The sequence below is a fragment of the Globicephala melas genome, chromosome 5 (genome assembly GCF_963455315.2).
Source record: "Globicephala melas chromosome 5, mGloMel1.2, whole genome shotgun sequence".
NCBI lineage: Eukaryota > Metazoa > Chordata > Mammalia > Artiodactyla > Delphinidae > Globicephala > Globicephala melas.
In genome coordinates, this window is record NC_083318.1 from 119,301,767 (window position 1) to 119,316,175 (window position 14,409).

A 14,409-nucleotide genomic window follows, 5' to 3' on the forward strand; every position below is an offset into this window, starting at 1 on the left:
CAGACGCCCAAAGCGGCACCCGGTAATTCCACGGCACATTGTGTACATTTGCATCCATTTAACCAGCTATTTACAGCCGCCCTTTGCCGCCACCTGTAAGAGGCAACGCCATAATGACGCTAAGTGGCGGGGCTGCGAAGCGGGTGCCCCGTGATGTTCTCCGCTTAAAGAGCCCGAATCTGTGGAAGGTTGGCACTTGGAGAAACAGGGAGACGGCTGGGGACATCACACGTACAGGGGGGGGAGGCGTGCCAGACGGAGGGTCCCTCCTCAGTAGCTCCGCTCGGTGGCTCCTTTTCTTTTACCACAAGCGCGAGGAGGGAACTGCCAGGCCTTCCGCGCCGCTTGTTTCCTGCCTGATAAAGAGCCCGCTGCCATTTGGATCTGCTGAATTTCTGAATCACCCGAGACGCCTGACGGTCCCGAGAAGGGTGGGGACGCAGCGCGCACGGGTGGGAGCCGCAGGCCCGCATCTGGGCTGGATGTCACCCCCTTGAGTTTGGGAAACCTGCTCGCGGATGTGATGCGGCAACGCGGAGACACCTGCTCTCCAGTGCGTGCCGCACTCGTGCAGCTCCGGGTGGCAAACGGGGTGAAGTGGGGGCGAGGGCGAGAGGAAGTTGAAGCGCTGGAGCTTTAGGAACGCTGCCTTAGCTTGCCTTGCTCTTTGGAGGCTGTCCCGAGGGGGGACTGGCGGGCACTGCACGCGGACTTCCAAGTGGTCCCCGGCACAGTTGGAGGTCGGAGTTCTGAGCCCCAGAGGGCGGATACCCAGAGGTCCCAAGTGCCCGCGAGGAGCCCGCGGCGCCCAGGACCAGGCTTGGCGCTCGGAGCGCACCAAGCCTCGCAGAAGCAGAAGATAAACCCTGATGGGCCCGGGGGCTGGTGGGCTGGGGCGTAGCGTCAGCGCGGACCCCGAGCGTCTTTCGTTTTAAGGAGCCTCACTTCTGGGAAGGGACGGGGAACTGTCAATCAGCGAGGGAGGGAGCGCACCGGCGCTGGGTGATGTCAGCGGATCAGCTGCTCGATAACAAAGAGGGGGTATTACAGGAGAAAGTTGCAGCGGCGGCGGCGGCCACGGCGGCACCCCGGAGCCTCGGAAGCGAGGGGCAAGTGGGCGAAGGAGGAGGGACGGCTGCTGCGGGAGCGGCTTAAGGCCAAGGAATTGAAAGGGCTCTAGGGGGAGGCAGTGCGAGCCAGCCCCGACTGCTCCTCCTCTTCCTCCTCCTCCAAACTCGCAGGGTTCAGCCCCAGCGCTCGCTCAGCCGCCGGGAGCACCCGGAGGGACGGGAGGCAGCCGCGCGGCTCCGAGCTGGGCAGGGTCCCCAGCCGCCATGGATAGCGACGACGAGATGGTGGAGGAGGCTGTGGAAGGTACAGGCATTTCTCTGGGGCCCGGGGAGGAGGCGCCGAGGGCACGGAACGCGGAAGGAGTGGCGGGCTGCGACCTGCGCGGCGCCGGGCCCCGCGGCCGCCACTGTCCCCTACGCGGGTGGCCCGCTGCTTGGGCAGGGGCCGGACCGCCACGGCCACGCCACTGGGAGCGCGCACTGCGCGGCGGGGCGCAGGCCGGGAACGGGTCTCGGCTGGGCCGGGGTCTCCGGGCGAGCGCTGCTGCTCCATCCCGCCCGGTCACCGCCTGCATCCGCCTTCGGAGTTGCGAAACCTGCCGGGCACTCCGGCCTTCCCCCTTTCGGGGATGGGAGGTGGCGGTGCGCAGGAGTTCAGCCCCCCGCGGCCGGCCGTCTCCGTGGAGCAATCCCCCCGCCCGTTTTTGGCAAGCCCGAGCCCCTCTCCGGGCGCCAGCCCTTTCCTTCCGCTCGCCGCTGCGACCCGCGGTGACCGCGGCCGCGTCCGGGTCCGTCCCCCGGCGCAGCGCACGGGGCCGGACCAGGCACGTGGCAGCCGCGGTCCGGGCGGTCGCTTCTCCGAAACGATGAAATCATTGCAGAGCCATGGACAACGCTCCCGACCCGGGGCTTGAACGCACGCCGGCGGGGAGGCGGGTGGCCCTGGCCTCTGCTGCCCCCGAGCGAACTCAGTCAAACCGCCCTTCCCCCTTCCTGCTTCCCAGGCGGGTGCCGCCGCCGCCACGCTGTGCAGGCGCGCCGCAAGCCCGGACTGAAATTGCTGGGTGACACTTAACTTTCTGAATTCCATGCAGTTGGCTGTGGGTGATATCACCGCCTTGGTGTCGTGTTTCTCCGCCCCTTCGCTTCCAGCGCCCCTCCCCCGACTTTTCTCGCCACTTTGTTTTGCTGAGTTTCTCCACCTTTTTTTTTTTTTGCTGGTTCTAAAAAGCGAGGTGGGGACGTTATACAATCTAGTTGTTCGTATCAGGAGATGTTATGATTTTGTAACAGTGAATACTGGAAAATACTCTTTAGCGTATTTATTTATTTGATTCTGCCGTACACAGTACGTCGTCATGTTTTGCAGTGTTGCGTGATATTATTCCGGAATATTTTAACCAGATATCTAGGTAAATATTTTTTAAGCTTTTGGTTGAATATCTATCTAATTTGTATAAACAAGCTCTCAGAAACGGTAAAGAAACAGGATGCATACTTATTGCTACTTTGGGAGAAAAAAAAATCAGTTTTTATGTCAACATAATTGACTCCTTTTGTAGTCCCAAGGTCTTAAGGAGAGATTAAGTAGAATAATATTTCTGAATTCTATAAAAGCTAACTGTCTTAATGTAACTATTGAAACTTCTTATTTCTTTATCCAGCTTCAAGGAGTGTTGATGGTGGTGTTTTAATTTCATAGTGTCCTGAACTGTTTATCTCCAATGAGTAAAGCCAATGCTGGGACTTACTGGGGCCCAAAGATGTTAGTTGGAAGCCTTCTTTAAATGTAAATTATTGACTACGTGTGCCTTCATATTACGAAAGATAATTGAAAAATGCTCTTCTCAAATTGTTAGGACTGGCTCTCATTCTTCAAAGTTTACTTTTACTCATAAAAATTTAATGCAAACCCTTGATCACAGGCAGTGCTCCCGAGGTTAACCCATCTTCCCCTTTGAAGCTGTTTGGAAACACAAGGCCCAGTTGTCCACGGTCCCAGGCTCCTTGCAGAATGTGAACAAGCAGCTTTAGAAATGCACCGATGTTGTTTTTGAGATTGCTCAGTGGGTGAAAGCAGAGAAATTTCTTCATGTAAGCAAGGAAGGTTCTGTTATATAGGGTGACCATATGCATTATTGTCCAAAACCAGAACATACTTGAGAAGGGTCACTGTTTAATACTTATGCTGGGACAGCTGGCTTAAACCTTGAATGTCTGGGGCAATCTGGGACACATGGTGACTCAGTTGTACCTAACAGTAAACAACTAGAGTAACACAGAAATTTAAAAAGTCCTTAGATGCACCCAAGGCTCAGACTCACAGTGTCTAGAGCTTGCATGTGTAAAAGTAGGCTTTTCTTTAGCCATTCTTGGACTTTTAAGTGCTGTCTGTAATAGTCTTTACTTAACATCTAACACATGCCTGGGGGACTGGTAAAAGGCCAGTCTGAATATCTTGGTGTTGAAGTACCAACTAACCTACCTCTCTCCACTTACAGAGCCTGTGCTCTCGGTAGTTTGTCTTAGCTGAAATTATCATTGCTGTAATTGTTTAGTCCTTACGTGTGCAGGCTCCGTGCTAAGTGTTTCACACACACATTATCCATTCAGTCTTATCACATGACTAGTAATATTATCCTAATTTTACAAAGGAGGGAACTGAGGCTTAGAGAAGTTAAGAACTAATCTGAGGACATTCAGCCAGGTGGGAGACAGGCTTGGACCTCCAGAACCCCATTGCGCCATACCAGACTGTCTCTCTACATCTTTCTTTTTTTTTAATGAGTCAGTCAAGTATATGAAGTAGTTGGTAACTGAGTTTGGAAGCCACAGTTAAATGTTGCATCAGTGTCGTTCTTTATTAATGTCACTCTTTAGAGGTTGGTTCTGAAAGAGTTTGGTGACTTTCAGAAAAATGTATTTGGGGAAAGAGAATTTAACTTACAGCCTCTGCAACAGATAGCCTTTTTCTTCTTTTTCTTCCTCCTTAGAAACATACTCTGGGGAAGAAATTGGTCTCTTCAGGACTTGCGTCTTTTGTCACCTCACGTACATTTTGATTCTCTGTCGGGTGGAACTGTGGCTTGGGTAGAGTTCTAAGCTCAGGGTGGATGAATCCCCGAGGGCAGGTGGTTGGAGGGAGTGTCTGTGTACAGTGCTGGCTGTGCTCCCTTGGGAAGGTAGCCCTGGGCCTCAGCAGGCCTGCAGACATCACCTGAGCTCCTGCTGTGGTTTTTAAAAAACTCTTTGAGGCTCATTCGTTCTTCAGGGAGTGATGTTTAGCTTTGGGACTAGAAATCGTCATTACGTCTATTTCTTCGTCCACCCGTAGACACAGAGATGAATACAATGTGGTCCCTAATATAATTTGAAATAAATATATCACATCTAAACCGATGAATGATGGTGGTTGAGAGGAAGTAAAAACTGCATCTAGCTTGGGGAAATAGATGGGGGAGGATTTCCCGGAAGAGGTGGCGTGGAGATGAGTCCAGTCCAGAGGGGAACTTTGGGAGTAAAGAGAGGTGTGGAATGAAACAATAATTCACAAGAAAAAGGCAGGTGACCAATAAGCATTTGAAAAGACACAATTTCATTAAATAAATACAAATGAAAATGTTGAGATAAAAGTTTTCTCTAATTACATTGACAAAATTCAATGAGACGGATATCATCCTACAAGGAAAGGGACACCCTCACGTGTGATTCATTAATATCATCAAGGAATTTCAGCTAATTGAGTACTAACCCAGGAGCACAAAGACATTAAAAAGAAAGGGGAAAAAAAAGAGAGAGAGAGGAGTGGAATTATGCAGGCACATTCAGAGATGAATCCCTGGGTTCGGCTGTAACAGAGGGCCTAGGAGGAGAAAAGTGGAAGGTGAGACAGGGAAAGGCGGCTCGTCACAGGCCGAGATTGTGGACTCTGTCCTGGAGGCCGTGGGCCATGTGAGGGCTCTTTAGAGCTGGGAATGGAGGATGAAGGCTCTGCTCTGGGAGGGCGGGAGCATGGGATGAACAGGCAGTGGGGAGCGGGTGAGGCGATCACCTAAAAGGCTCTTTGCAGTAGCGGTCACGAGGGTAGGAAAAAACAGAAAGGCCTCGAAACATAAAGGAGACATCGAGGAAGAATCCTCAAAAATGGGAAATAGCAGAGTCTCCAGAACTAAGGGGCCAGAATGAAAACGAGCATCTCCATGTTTCACTGTCCCAACCCCTCAAATACTAAGAGCATTTCTAACAGTCCCCCTAATACCTCATCCTGCCTGTCTCTAATAAGACTGCTCATGCAATGTACTTAGGAAAAATACAGGCTAGGTGTCCTGGTAGCACCCTCTACGTGGAGGCCTCACATTAAAATTAAGACCCTCACAACTAATAATTGAGTTCTTGCAAGGGATTACTCTCAAAACTCAAATCATGTTTTGTTTTTGTTTTTGTTTTTTTTTTGCGGTACACGGGCCTCTCACTGCTGTGGCCTCTCCCGTTGCGGAGCACAGGCTCCGGACACACAGGCTCAGCGGCCATGGCTCACGGGCCCAGCCGCTCCGCGGCATGCGGGATCCTCCCGGACCGGGGCACGAACCCGTGTCCCCTGTATCGGCAGGCAGACTCTCAACCACTGCGCCACCAGGGAAGCCCTCAGATTATGTCTTTAACCACCAGCGTAAGTGTATCATCATGAGGGCACATTCTTTGCACTAAACAGAATAAGTTTGCCTTTTTATTATTATTACTTTTTTTTTTTAAAGTAGTTCTATTATACAAAACCAACAATGCATGTAAGGGCCTCTGGTTCTGAGGGAAACACACACATATACACACACACACCCAGATGTCCTGTGAATAAGTCTGAGGCAGTAAGCAGCCAGATGTCCGATCCAGAGGGAATTTCCTGTGCTGAGAGGTACCGTCACTGCATAGAATACAGGCCTGGCTCTCAACAGGTTCAGGAGAAAGCTCCGAGGGAACCCGTGGGGAAAAAATTGAACTTTCTCTCTGTTCAGTAGATAATGATCTTTAGAACAGAGTGAAAAACTAGACTTGTGAGACGATTATGTTTTATTCCCTCTTCCTCTAACTTCAGTCAATATTTAAAACCATGCTGCAGACAGATATACGGCACACGAGCTGGGACCGCATTCCCAACACAGAGCAGTCATTCAAGTGGGTTTTCCCTGTTGTTTGGGTTGGCGTTCAATCTCTGTTGAGTGGGAATTGGCCCGGAAGGCTGTTGGCTGACTTGGCGCATTGCACAGATTGATCTCAATCAGAGCAAGCTGGACTAGCATTTCTCTTTGCATTGAGTAACACTTGGAAGAGACAGGCATTTGCCACCAGGATGTGCTGGTGAAGATCCTGGTGGTTCTGTGAGAACTATCTTAACTACAAAGGCGTCTTCCACTTCTCTGCCTGGGACTTGAGAACACCTCCCTCTTTAGAGGTTGCTTCTTCCACCATCGGCAGGGAAGAAAGGGTGTTCGGCCAGTTTGCCCTTGACCAGAGAGAAGAGGGATTGGAGGATTGGGGGAAGGGGCCTTCAGCATCCATGAACGCGTTCAGGGTAGCAGTTAATGTATTTCTTGGGCACATAGCAGTGGCTTCCTCATCTATAAGAGTGGAATTTGAGGGATGGTTGTAAGGTTTAATTTAGGTAACAGGAAATTACATAACCCAGTGCCTGATGCATAGTAGGTATACAGAGTTTTTTCTTCTCTGTGTATCAGTCTCCCTCTCCATTAAATTGACTGTTGCTGGCAAGACAGATATTACATGATCTTATTGTCCAAATGGCAGCGGAACAAGAGTTGTACCAGAAGCTCCTCTCGCACTAACATTGATAGGAGATATGAGGTCTCAGCAACCTAATCTCTTCTCTTTTTTTTTTCTTTATTTTTCTTTTTAAAATTAATTTATTTATTTTTGGCTGCATTGCTTCTTCGTTGCTGCGCGGCGGCTTTCTCTAGCTGTAGCGAGCAGGGGCTACTTTTTGTTGCGGTGCGCGGGCTTCTCATTGTGGTGGCTTCTCTTGTTGCGGAGCACGGGTTCTAGGCATGCAGGCTTCAGTAGTTGTGGCACACAGGCTCAGTAGTTGTGGCTCGCAGGCTCTAGAGCACAGGTTCAGTAGTGGCTCACGGGCTTAGTTGCTCCGCGGCATGTGGGATCTTCCCGGACCAGGGCTCAAACCCGTATCCCCTTCATTGGCAGGCAGATTCTTAACCACTGCTCCACCAGGGAAGTCCCAGCCTAATGTCTTTTCTTCCTGACGTTTCTTTCCTCGGAAGGTCCCTTAGTTGTTGTTATTGTTTTGGTTGTGGCTGTTGTTTTAAACATAAAGTTCTACTGCTAGGAACACCACCCCCGGCTGTTACATATTCAGGGTGGAAGTCTTGAATTATCGCAAGCCTTAACTTTTAGCTCCTTTTCATTGATCCCGGTCATTGATCACATCCTGGTCATTGATCACATCATCCTCCTTTTGGAAGGATGAGAAGAAAACAAAACAAATGAGCCAACCAGAGGATTATGCTGTGATCTGATAGAGGGAGATTTCTCACAACAAGCAGCCTAAACACCTTTAGAAAGGCAGGGAATCGTCACAAGTCTGAGCCTTCTTTCTAAACACACAGTGTCCCCAGAGAAACAGCCATCATTCAGCAGCTTCTCTGTTCTCCCTCCCTAGAGCCTGACAAGGTGATGGGACTTCTGTTCACTGGCCTGTGGAAGGAGGCATGGGCATAAGCATCCTTCATGGAGCAGGGGTGATTTTTTTGCTTTCATCTCAGTGGGGTTCAGTACTGTCCTTCAAGTGCTTTTAGTGTGTTCTGTGATGCTTCCCAGTTTCTCTGATATCTAAATGCCATTGCTGAGGGTGCACCTGCAGTGTTTGTTCAGAAATAGGATAGGACTATTGCAACTGAGCAAAGGTGGAAATTAATTAACATTGGATTTTTTTTTTCTTCTTAGTGTTCATGTTTATCATAATATTTCTCTTGATCTAAAGTAGAATAATTTTATCAAACATTAACTTTATAAAGTCTGAAATATGTGAACTGTTTTCTATGGGGAAAGCGTTTTCAATAAATTAGTAAGTACCTCGATATAAGGTGAAAATGATTATTCTGATAGTTGTACCTAAATCAGAAGTGGAATACTAAATTTGTAGGAATGCAAGTAGCTAAATTTAATTTGATCTGAGCAACATTTCATAAAAGGAAGCTTTTAACTATACACTGAGTGGTTTTTTTTTAATGAAAGGAGAAAAAGTAGATATACTTTATTTCAATGAGAGAAACGCCATCAGTAGATATTTAGAAAATAATTGTCCAAATCACTTCATATGACTCAAGTGTCATTGAATTATGTCAGGTACAGTTTTTGGTTTTTAAGCAAGAAGGAAGCAATTGTGGCCTACTTCCCTCCTAACCATTAATTTCCTGGCCCTTGTTAGAAAACAATTTGGGTTAAGAGGAAAGGAACCTTATTGATTGTGATTTATTTAAGTAGCCATGTTTTAATGTAATATATTCCAGGTAGTTCATTCTATGCAGAATCAGATGTAGCAATAAAACAGTGCATTTGTTCATTTTTATTTTATGTTTATGTAATAATACAAATAAAGAGCTTTTTCGTTCTTTATAAGAGAGCTTACTTCCTATCTCTTCTAAGGGATGACATTCGTTTATCACTTTAGAAGAAATTCTTTTAGGAGAGTAAAGCATTCGTTGTGGTGAAATGGTTTGTGTTTTCTTTTATGTTTGTGAGCCATCTGGAAGCCACATTTAAGTGTTTAATGTCCCTGCACTGCACACAGTATTTAATGCTTTTATACCTTTTTCATCCATGGCTCAGGTCATTAACCCAGGAGAAAGCCAGTAGTTTAACTGCTGCCTTCATTTTCACCCGCCTCTGCAAAATTAGTTCACCAGAATGACTGGGGAGGCACCAGTGAGGTGACTCTTGGGTTTTGTGAAATATGTAGATAATAATAAAAAACCTAAACATTGACTGTAAACGTAAATATAAGAGTACACCAATCGGTGACCCAAGAAGAACCAGCAGTTTAAAGATCACAGTGTAATCATCGCTGTTGATGTTCAAAATCACGGCTTAAATGGTCATGTGGACACTTCTAACTACATTTAAAGCACAAACCCTCTGAACACAGTGGGTAGAGGGTGTATGACAAGGTGATTACCGAACATTCAAAGCTGAAAGATTTTGTGAAGTAAAGCAGTAAGTTCAATGTTAAGCTTAAGTTTAAGCTTAGAGGGACTCTGAGTTCGTGTGTTCGTACCATGAGGTGTAGATATTCGGGCAGTCTTGAAGCCGTGGCTCTATCCTTTTCAGAGGACGCCTGGCTAGCAGGGCTCCACATACTGTATAATGATGTATGAAGTCGTATTGTATACTTAGTTCTAGAACCAGATAACTTATTGCCAAGACAGTGTGCCGTCTCAGCTATGTTTCCGTTAAGCATGAGAGCTCGGGGGCACTAATTCCAAACGTGAGCAGTACCCTGTGGGGAAGTACTGGGTCAGCTGAAACTCACACTGCAGGTGTTATTATTGAGAATAACTCTCAGTCCCTGGTGAAATATGAGCGTGTTTTGGTTCATAACCGTACACGTGTCTAAGGCCCTCTATTGTGGACCCGTCCTTTCTAAAGTGTACCTAAGAGCGGAGTTGACGGTGCTGATGCGGGCAGGGAAACCTTGGTGTTCGCTCTCCCCTCAGGCAGGGAAGGGACCCTTGAGCTGCACGGGGCACTTGCTGGCAGCATCTGAGCACAGATGATGGTGGGTGAGCATGGACGATGTTAAGGTTTGCCTTGTGGTTCCCTTTCTCCAGGGCACCTGGATGATGACGGATTACCGCACGGCTTCTGCACAGTCACCTACTCCTCCACAGACAGATTTGAGGGCAACTTCATTCACGGAGAAAAGAACGGACGGGGGAAGTTCTTCTTCTTTGATGGCAGGTAGCACTCACGGTTTTGTTTTATTTTGTTTTTTGGGGGGGTGGGGAGTAGGTACCAAATTACTTTATTTGGAGGAATGATATGAATGAGAGAATTTAAGTGAATATTTTAGTACCATTTATAGAAAAAGTCAAAGTAACCCCAACGTGCATGTACTGCTTGGGGGACCAGGGATGTCAGCCACCCCCTGTTACTGAACCAAACTTGGGTCTGCTCAGCCGTGTGCAGTAAAGCCAGTCTGACATCTGGCTGTGGTGAAGGCAAGTGCAGCGTTGAGTGCAGGCGCCAAGCAATGAACCCAGGGTAATTAGTGCTCAAAACACCCGAACTCCCAGGTGGGTTTCGGGAAAGCATTTTAAACACCAGGTGAGGGAGGGGAGTCCCAGAGCATGTGATCAACTTGCACACATATCTCTGCTTGGTTGATGGTGAGGGAACAGGGCGGTGTCACAGGGGTTAACATTACCAGTAGGTCTGTGGGCTACATAGTCATGACCACGTATGACCTCAGGTAGTTAATTTCTTCCATTTGGTGGTGGTTTTAGCATTTGCAAAACAACTCCGGAAATGTGTATCAGCGCCTGTTATCTGGGTACTTCAGAGAGGAGCTCCAGCGGAGGATATGGGCGAGGGGTCTGTCTCGGGAAGGTCCCATAGCGTCCTGCTTAGTTACACCCCCGTGGCTATGGCCTAAGACTCAGCTCTGCCATCATTGCCTCTAAGGGTGTGCTTGTCAGAGAGAGCCTCTGCCGTGCCAGATTCAGGGACCCCCCTCTTGCACAGGTTGGTTAGGTGGTCACGCAGGTCTTTGATGGATTTCACCTCCTCGTTCAGGTAATGAGTCTCCATAGAGTCACACGGGTGGGGATTGTTTTTGTCAGGGACCACTGTGTGTAGTTCCAGTAGTGGCTGATTGACACTCTTTTCCAAGCGTAATGCACACTCACTCTGTGTTCAGCACACTCTCAGACATCATGGTCCAGTTTCTTGATCTCCTTTTGAAAGAAGATTCAGCCACCTCATTGGTTCTGCAGCTTCATAATTTTCTCAGCATATTCTCTTTCCTCCTGAGATTAGTCAAGAGACTATTTAGCAAAGTTCTTCAAAGCCACGTCATCGCGGTCCAAGCAGTAAGATGGGTAGATATAGGAGGGGTACAGCTGCAGACTCACAGTGTTCTAAATGCTTGTCTTTGGGATGACTGGACATTGTGTGCGATACCTTAATGCTGATGTCGTAACTAGTATTTCCTGTGTTCTACCACTAGTGAAAATACTTTTCACAGCAGGGTTCTTTTACCTTGCTTTCACCCCCCGTATGAGAACGCTGTGAGGCAGAAGCTTCTCACCCTCTTGAGATAGGTGGAAATAACTAGGACTTTTCTCTTTCAAGAAGAGATGGGGTTGCATGGGCCAACAGTGACTTTTAAGCCGTGTCCGCTTCAGAAATGAAAAGCGGTCGTGTGAATTTCTCCAGCATTTAGAGGAATTCAGAGCCATGGAAGGACTAGCTCTGTTCATACCACTTGACTGGGTAATTCAGAAATGGATTTAGCTAAAGCAGGTTATAGAATTCTGTGGGCCACAGCACCGCTTACTGTAAACTCTTGACATTGGTGATGAGCTGAAGCTTCCTTATTCCTTGGAATTCCTTCAGGAAAGAAAACGTCTAAGCTGATAGTTGAAGGGTGATCGCAGGGACTGGCTTGTAACCCACAATCCCTTTTCTGTAGGTGGAATGAGTCGCTTTTAAAAAATATTAACAGGTCCTCAGGCTCTCAATTATCTGATATAAGGAGGGGTGGGGAAAGCAATAAAAACCTATCAGAGAACTTTTGTAAATTTTTATTTTAATTCCAACTTTCTCTTTCCCACTGTCCTCAACCCCACACCCCACCTCTTTTTAGCAGAAATTGGTTTCCAAACTATTCATGTTAAATGGTCGAATATTCTGCTTCCTTTCTTCTGCCCTGGTGGATAACTGAGTCCCGTAGCAGCCTCTTACTCGGTGTGGTATCAGTGCTTTCTTCTCTCACGATTCCTTTAACCTGTCCAGAAGGAAACTTTTCCTGCCTCACTTCCATAGAAGTTTATTTATAACTCTTTTCTGGAAAGTGTCACTGTTTACCTCATGCAATTATTCTTTTATTCATTCAGCAAATATATATTTATATAAATGTCTTCCTTCCCCTACAGGAGAGAGGTTTCCTTGAGGGCACGGTCTGTATCTGTTCCATCTTCTATGCTTCATAGCACTTTCTGTTAATTTGGTATTAAAAAAAAAATTCTTGCTGAATGAGGATGAGAGACGAAAAAGAGGGTAGCATTCACACACACACACATACACACACGCACACACACGTGCACACGCTGCTGTTTTAAATCTCATAGTTTGAAGGTCATACCCAGTAACTGACTGACTCTGGGAAAACAGTCCAGCAGGCTTCGTTGAGTTTAGTATTGGTTATTGGCTCGCTTCACGGACCTGAGACTCAGCGAGCTGAAGGGCTAGGCTGAGCTTCCCAACCAGTGTGTCAGGAATGAGCCCTGCGGGGCTGAGTGGGGCCTGAGACTTCCCAAGCGCCTCCCTCCCTCCCTGTGTCAAGCCAGTCACGTCTGGCTCTGACCAGCTTCATCCAGTTCCCCCAGTGTGCTGTACAAATGCAGTGATCTGCATGGGAGTCATGACCAGGGAAAGCTGGAGCAGTGGCTCAGGCTGAAGCACTAGGCCAGTAACTATGGAATAGAAGGAAATTCATTGCCTTTCTTTTTTCTTTTAGAGGCGCGAATTCACTGGTTTTTGTACCTACCACTCAAACACCTGGAGAGACTTGGGTCCAATGGTAGGCTCAAAGAGTGGTGGTATTAGCAAGGACCTGAAAAGTTTACCCTTGTTAATACCTTGAGGGGAGAAGGTCAGTATCACTGCTTTTATGACATGGGAGGAAGCAGTGTGGTGACAGTTTCTCAAAAGGTCCTCGTCACCTTCATTCGTAAGCCCAGTGATGATCATGTTATGAGACATCTGCTAAAAGGGTTGGCGGAAAAGTTAGTGAGTCTTATGACTGCAATAAAGGCTGTGGAATCTATTAGATCTTTCTAAGGGGGATGCAGGAAGTGGTCGTGGAGAAGTCAGTCACCTCTAATGAAGCAGCAGCTTACTTTACACTGCTCTATTAACTTTTCTCCCTATTACTGCACCCCATTTTTAGGGTCTGATGTATCAGGTAAAACAAAGTGGGGGCTTCCCTGGTGGTGCAGTGGTTGGGAGTCCGCCTGCCAACGCAGGGGACACGGGTTCGTGCCCCGGTCTGGGAAGATCCCACATGCCGCGGAGCGGCTGAGCCCGTGAGCCATGGCCGCTGAGCCTGCGCTTCCGGAGCCTGTGCTCCGCAACGGGAGAGGCCACAACAGTGAGAGGCCCGTGTACCGCAAAAAAAAAAAAAAAAAACAAAGTGGGCACTCAGTGCTTTTACTGCCAGTCAGGAGGCTTTAGTCTGGAAAAATTCCTCCCAAAAGGGTGACATCAAGGTTTTGAAATAACAGTTGAGGAAACAAAAGGTTTATGGTAGAGTTTTTAAAAGTTGTTCAAACCTGTAGTACTCGCTTATGTTCCCATCAGAGGCTTTATTTGCAGTTACAGGAGGCTGTGTTTGGAAAATTCTAGTGTAGTGACAGAAGATTTGGCCTGATGCATTCTAATCTTATATAAAACCTGATTGCGATTTTTTTTTTAAACTAGAGACATGATTCACATACAAAAGGCTGTACCTATTTAACATATACAACTTCATGAATTTAGAGTTAAGTATACGTTCATGAAACTGTCACCACAATCTATGTCATAGACTGGGTGTGTGGTTTGTGAGAACGTTTCAAACAAAAATTTATATCAAGAAAGTTCTGGAATCAGTCTTCCCCTTTACATAGAATATGATAAACCTGAATAAGAATTTTAAATATTCAGATCACCAGGAAAGATGGCCTGGAAAAACAGAAGCAGAATATTTTATTTTTTTTTAATTACATAGGTAGCAAATACTTGGTAGAAAAAAGAACTTCCAGAAATACAGAAATGTATAAAGTGAACATGCTCCCCCCTTTTTTTTTACCCCCGTCCTCAGGTCACAGAGGTAAACCACTGTTGGCAGAGAATTTAAGCATCTTATTCTCTGCCACCACTGTTGGCAGAGAATACTCGAGGTAAAATAAGGAACTAGCTATCTATTTCTAAACCAGTTTAAATAGCCAAAATGTTGTACATTTTTACCTTTTTACTACTGTGTCAGCTTCAGAAGCTTCAGAATGTTCGCTAGTTTTGAGATATTTTTTTGTTTGTCTTTTATAAATTTACTTAT

The 14,409-nt window shown here is 47.1% G+C and overlaps 1 protein-coding gene across 2 annotated transcripts in view; it reads left to right on the forward strand.

Moving 5' to 3' along the window:
• The first annotated feature begins 471 nt into the window (after window positions 1–471).
• SETD7 (SET domain containing 7, histone lysine methyltransferase) overlaps window positions 472–14,409 on the forward strand; it is a 52,930-nt gene continuing 38,992 nt past the window's right edge. Inside the window, exons 1-3 of one of the 2 annotated variants that reach the window (XM_060299746.2) lie at window positions 472–553; window positions 1,242–1,374; window positions 9,923–10,052. In XM_060299746.2, coding sequence (XP_060155729.1) covers window positions 524–553; window positions 1,242–1,374; window positions 9,923–10,052 — 293 coding nt within the window. In that variant the 5' untranslated portion in view covers window positions 472–523. The remainder of the gene's footprint in view (window positions 554–1,241; window positions 1,375–9,922; window positions 10,053–14,409) is intronic. The other variant, XM_030845099.3, reaches the window with a different exon arrangement.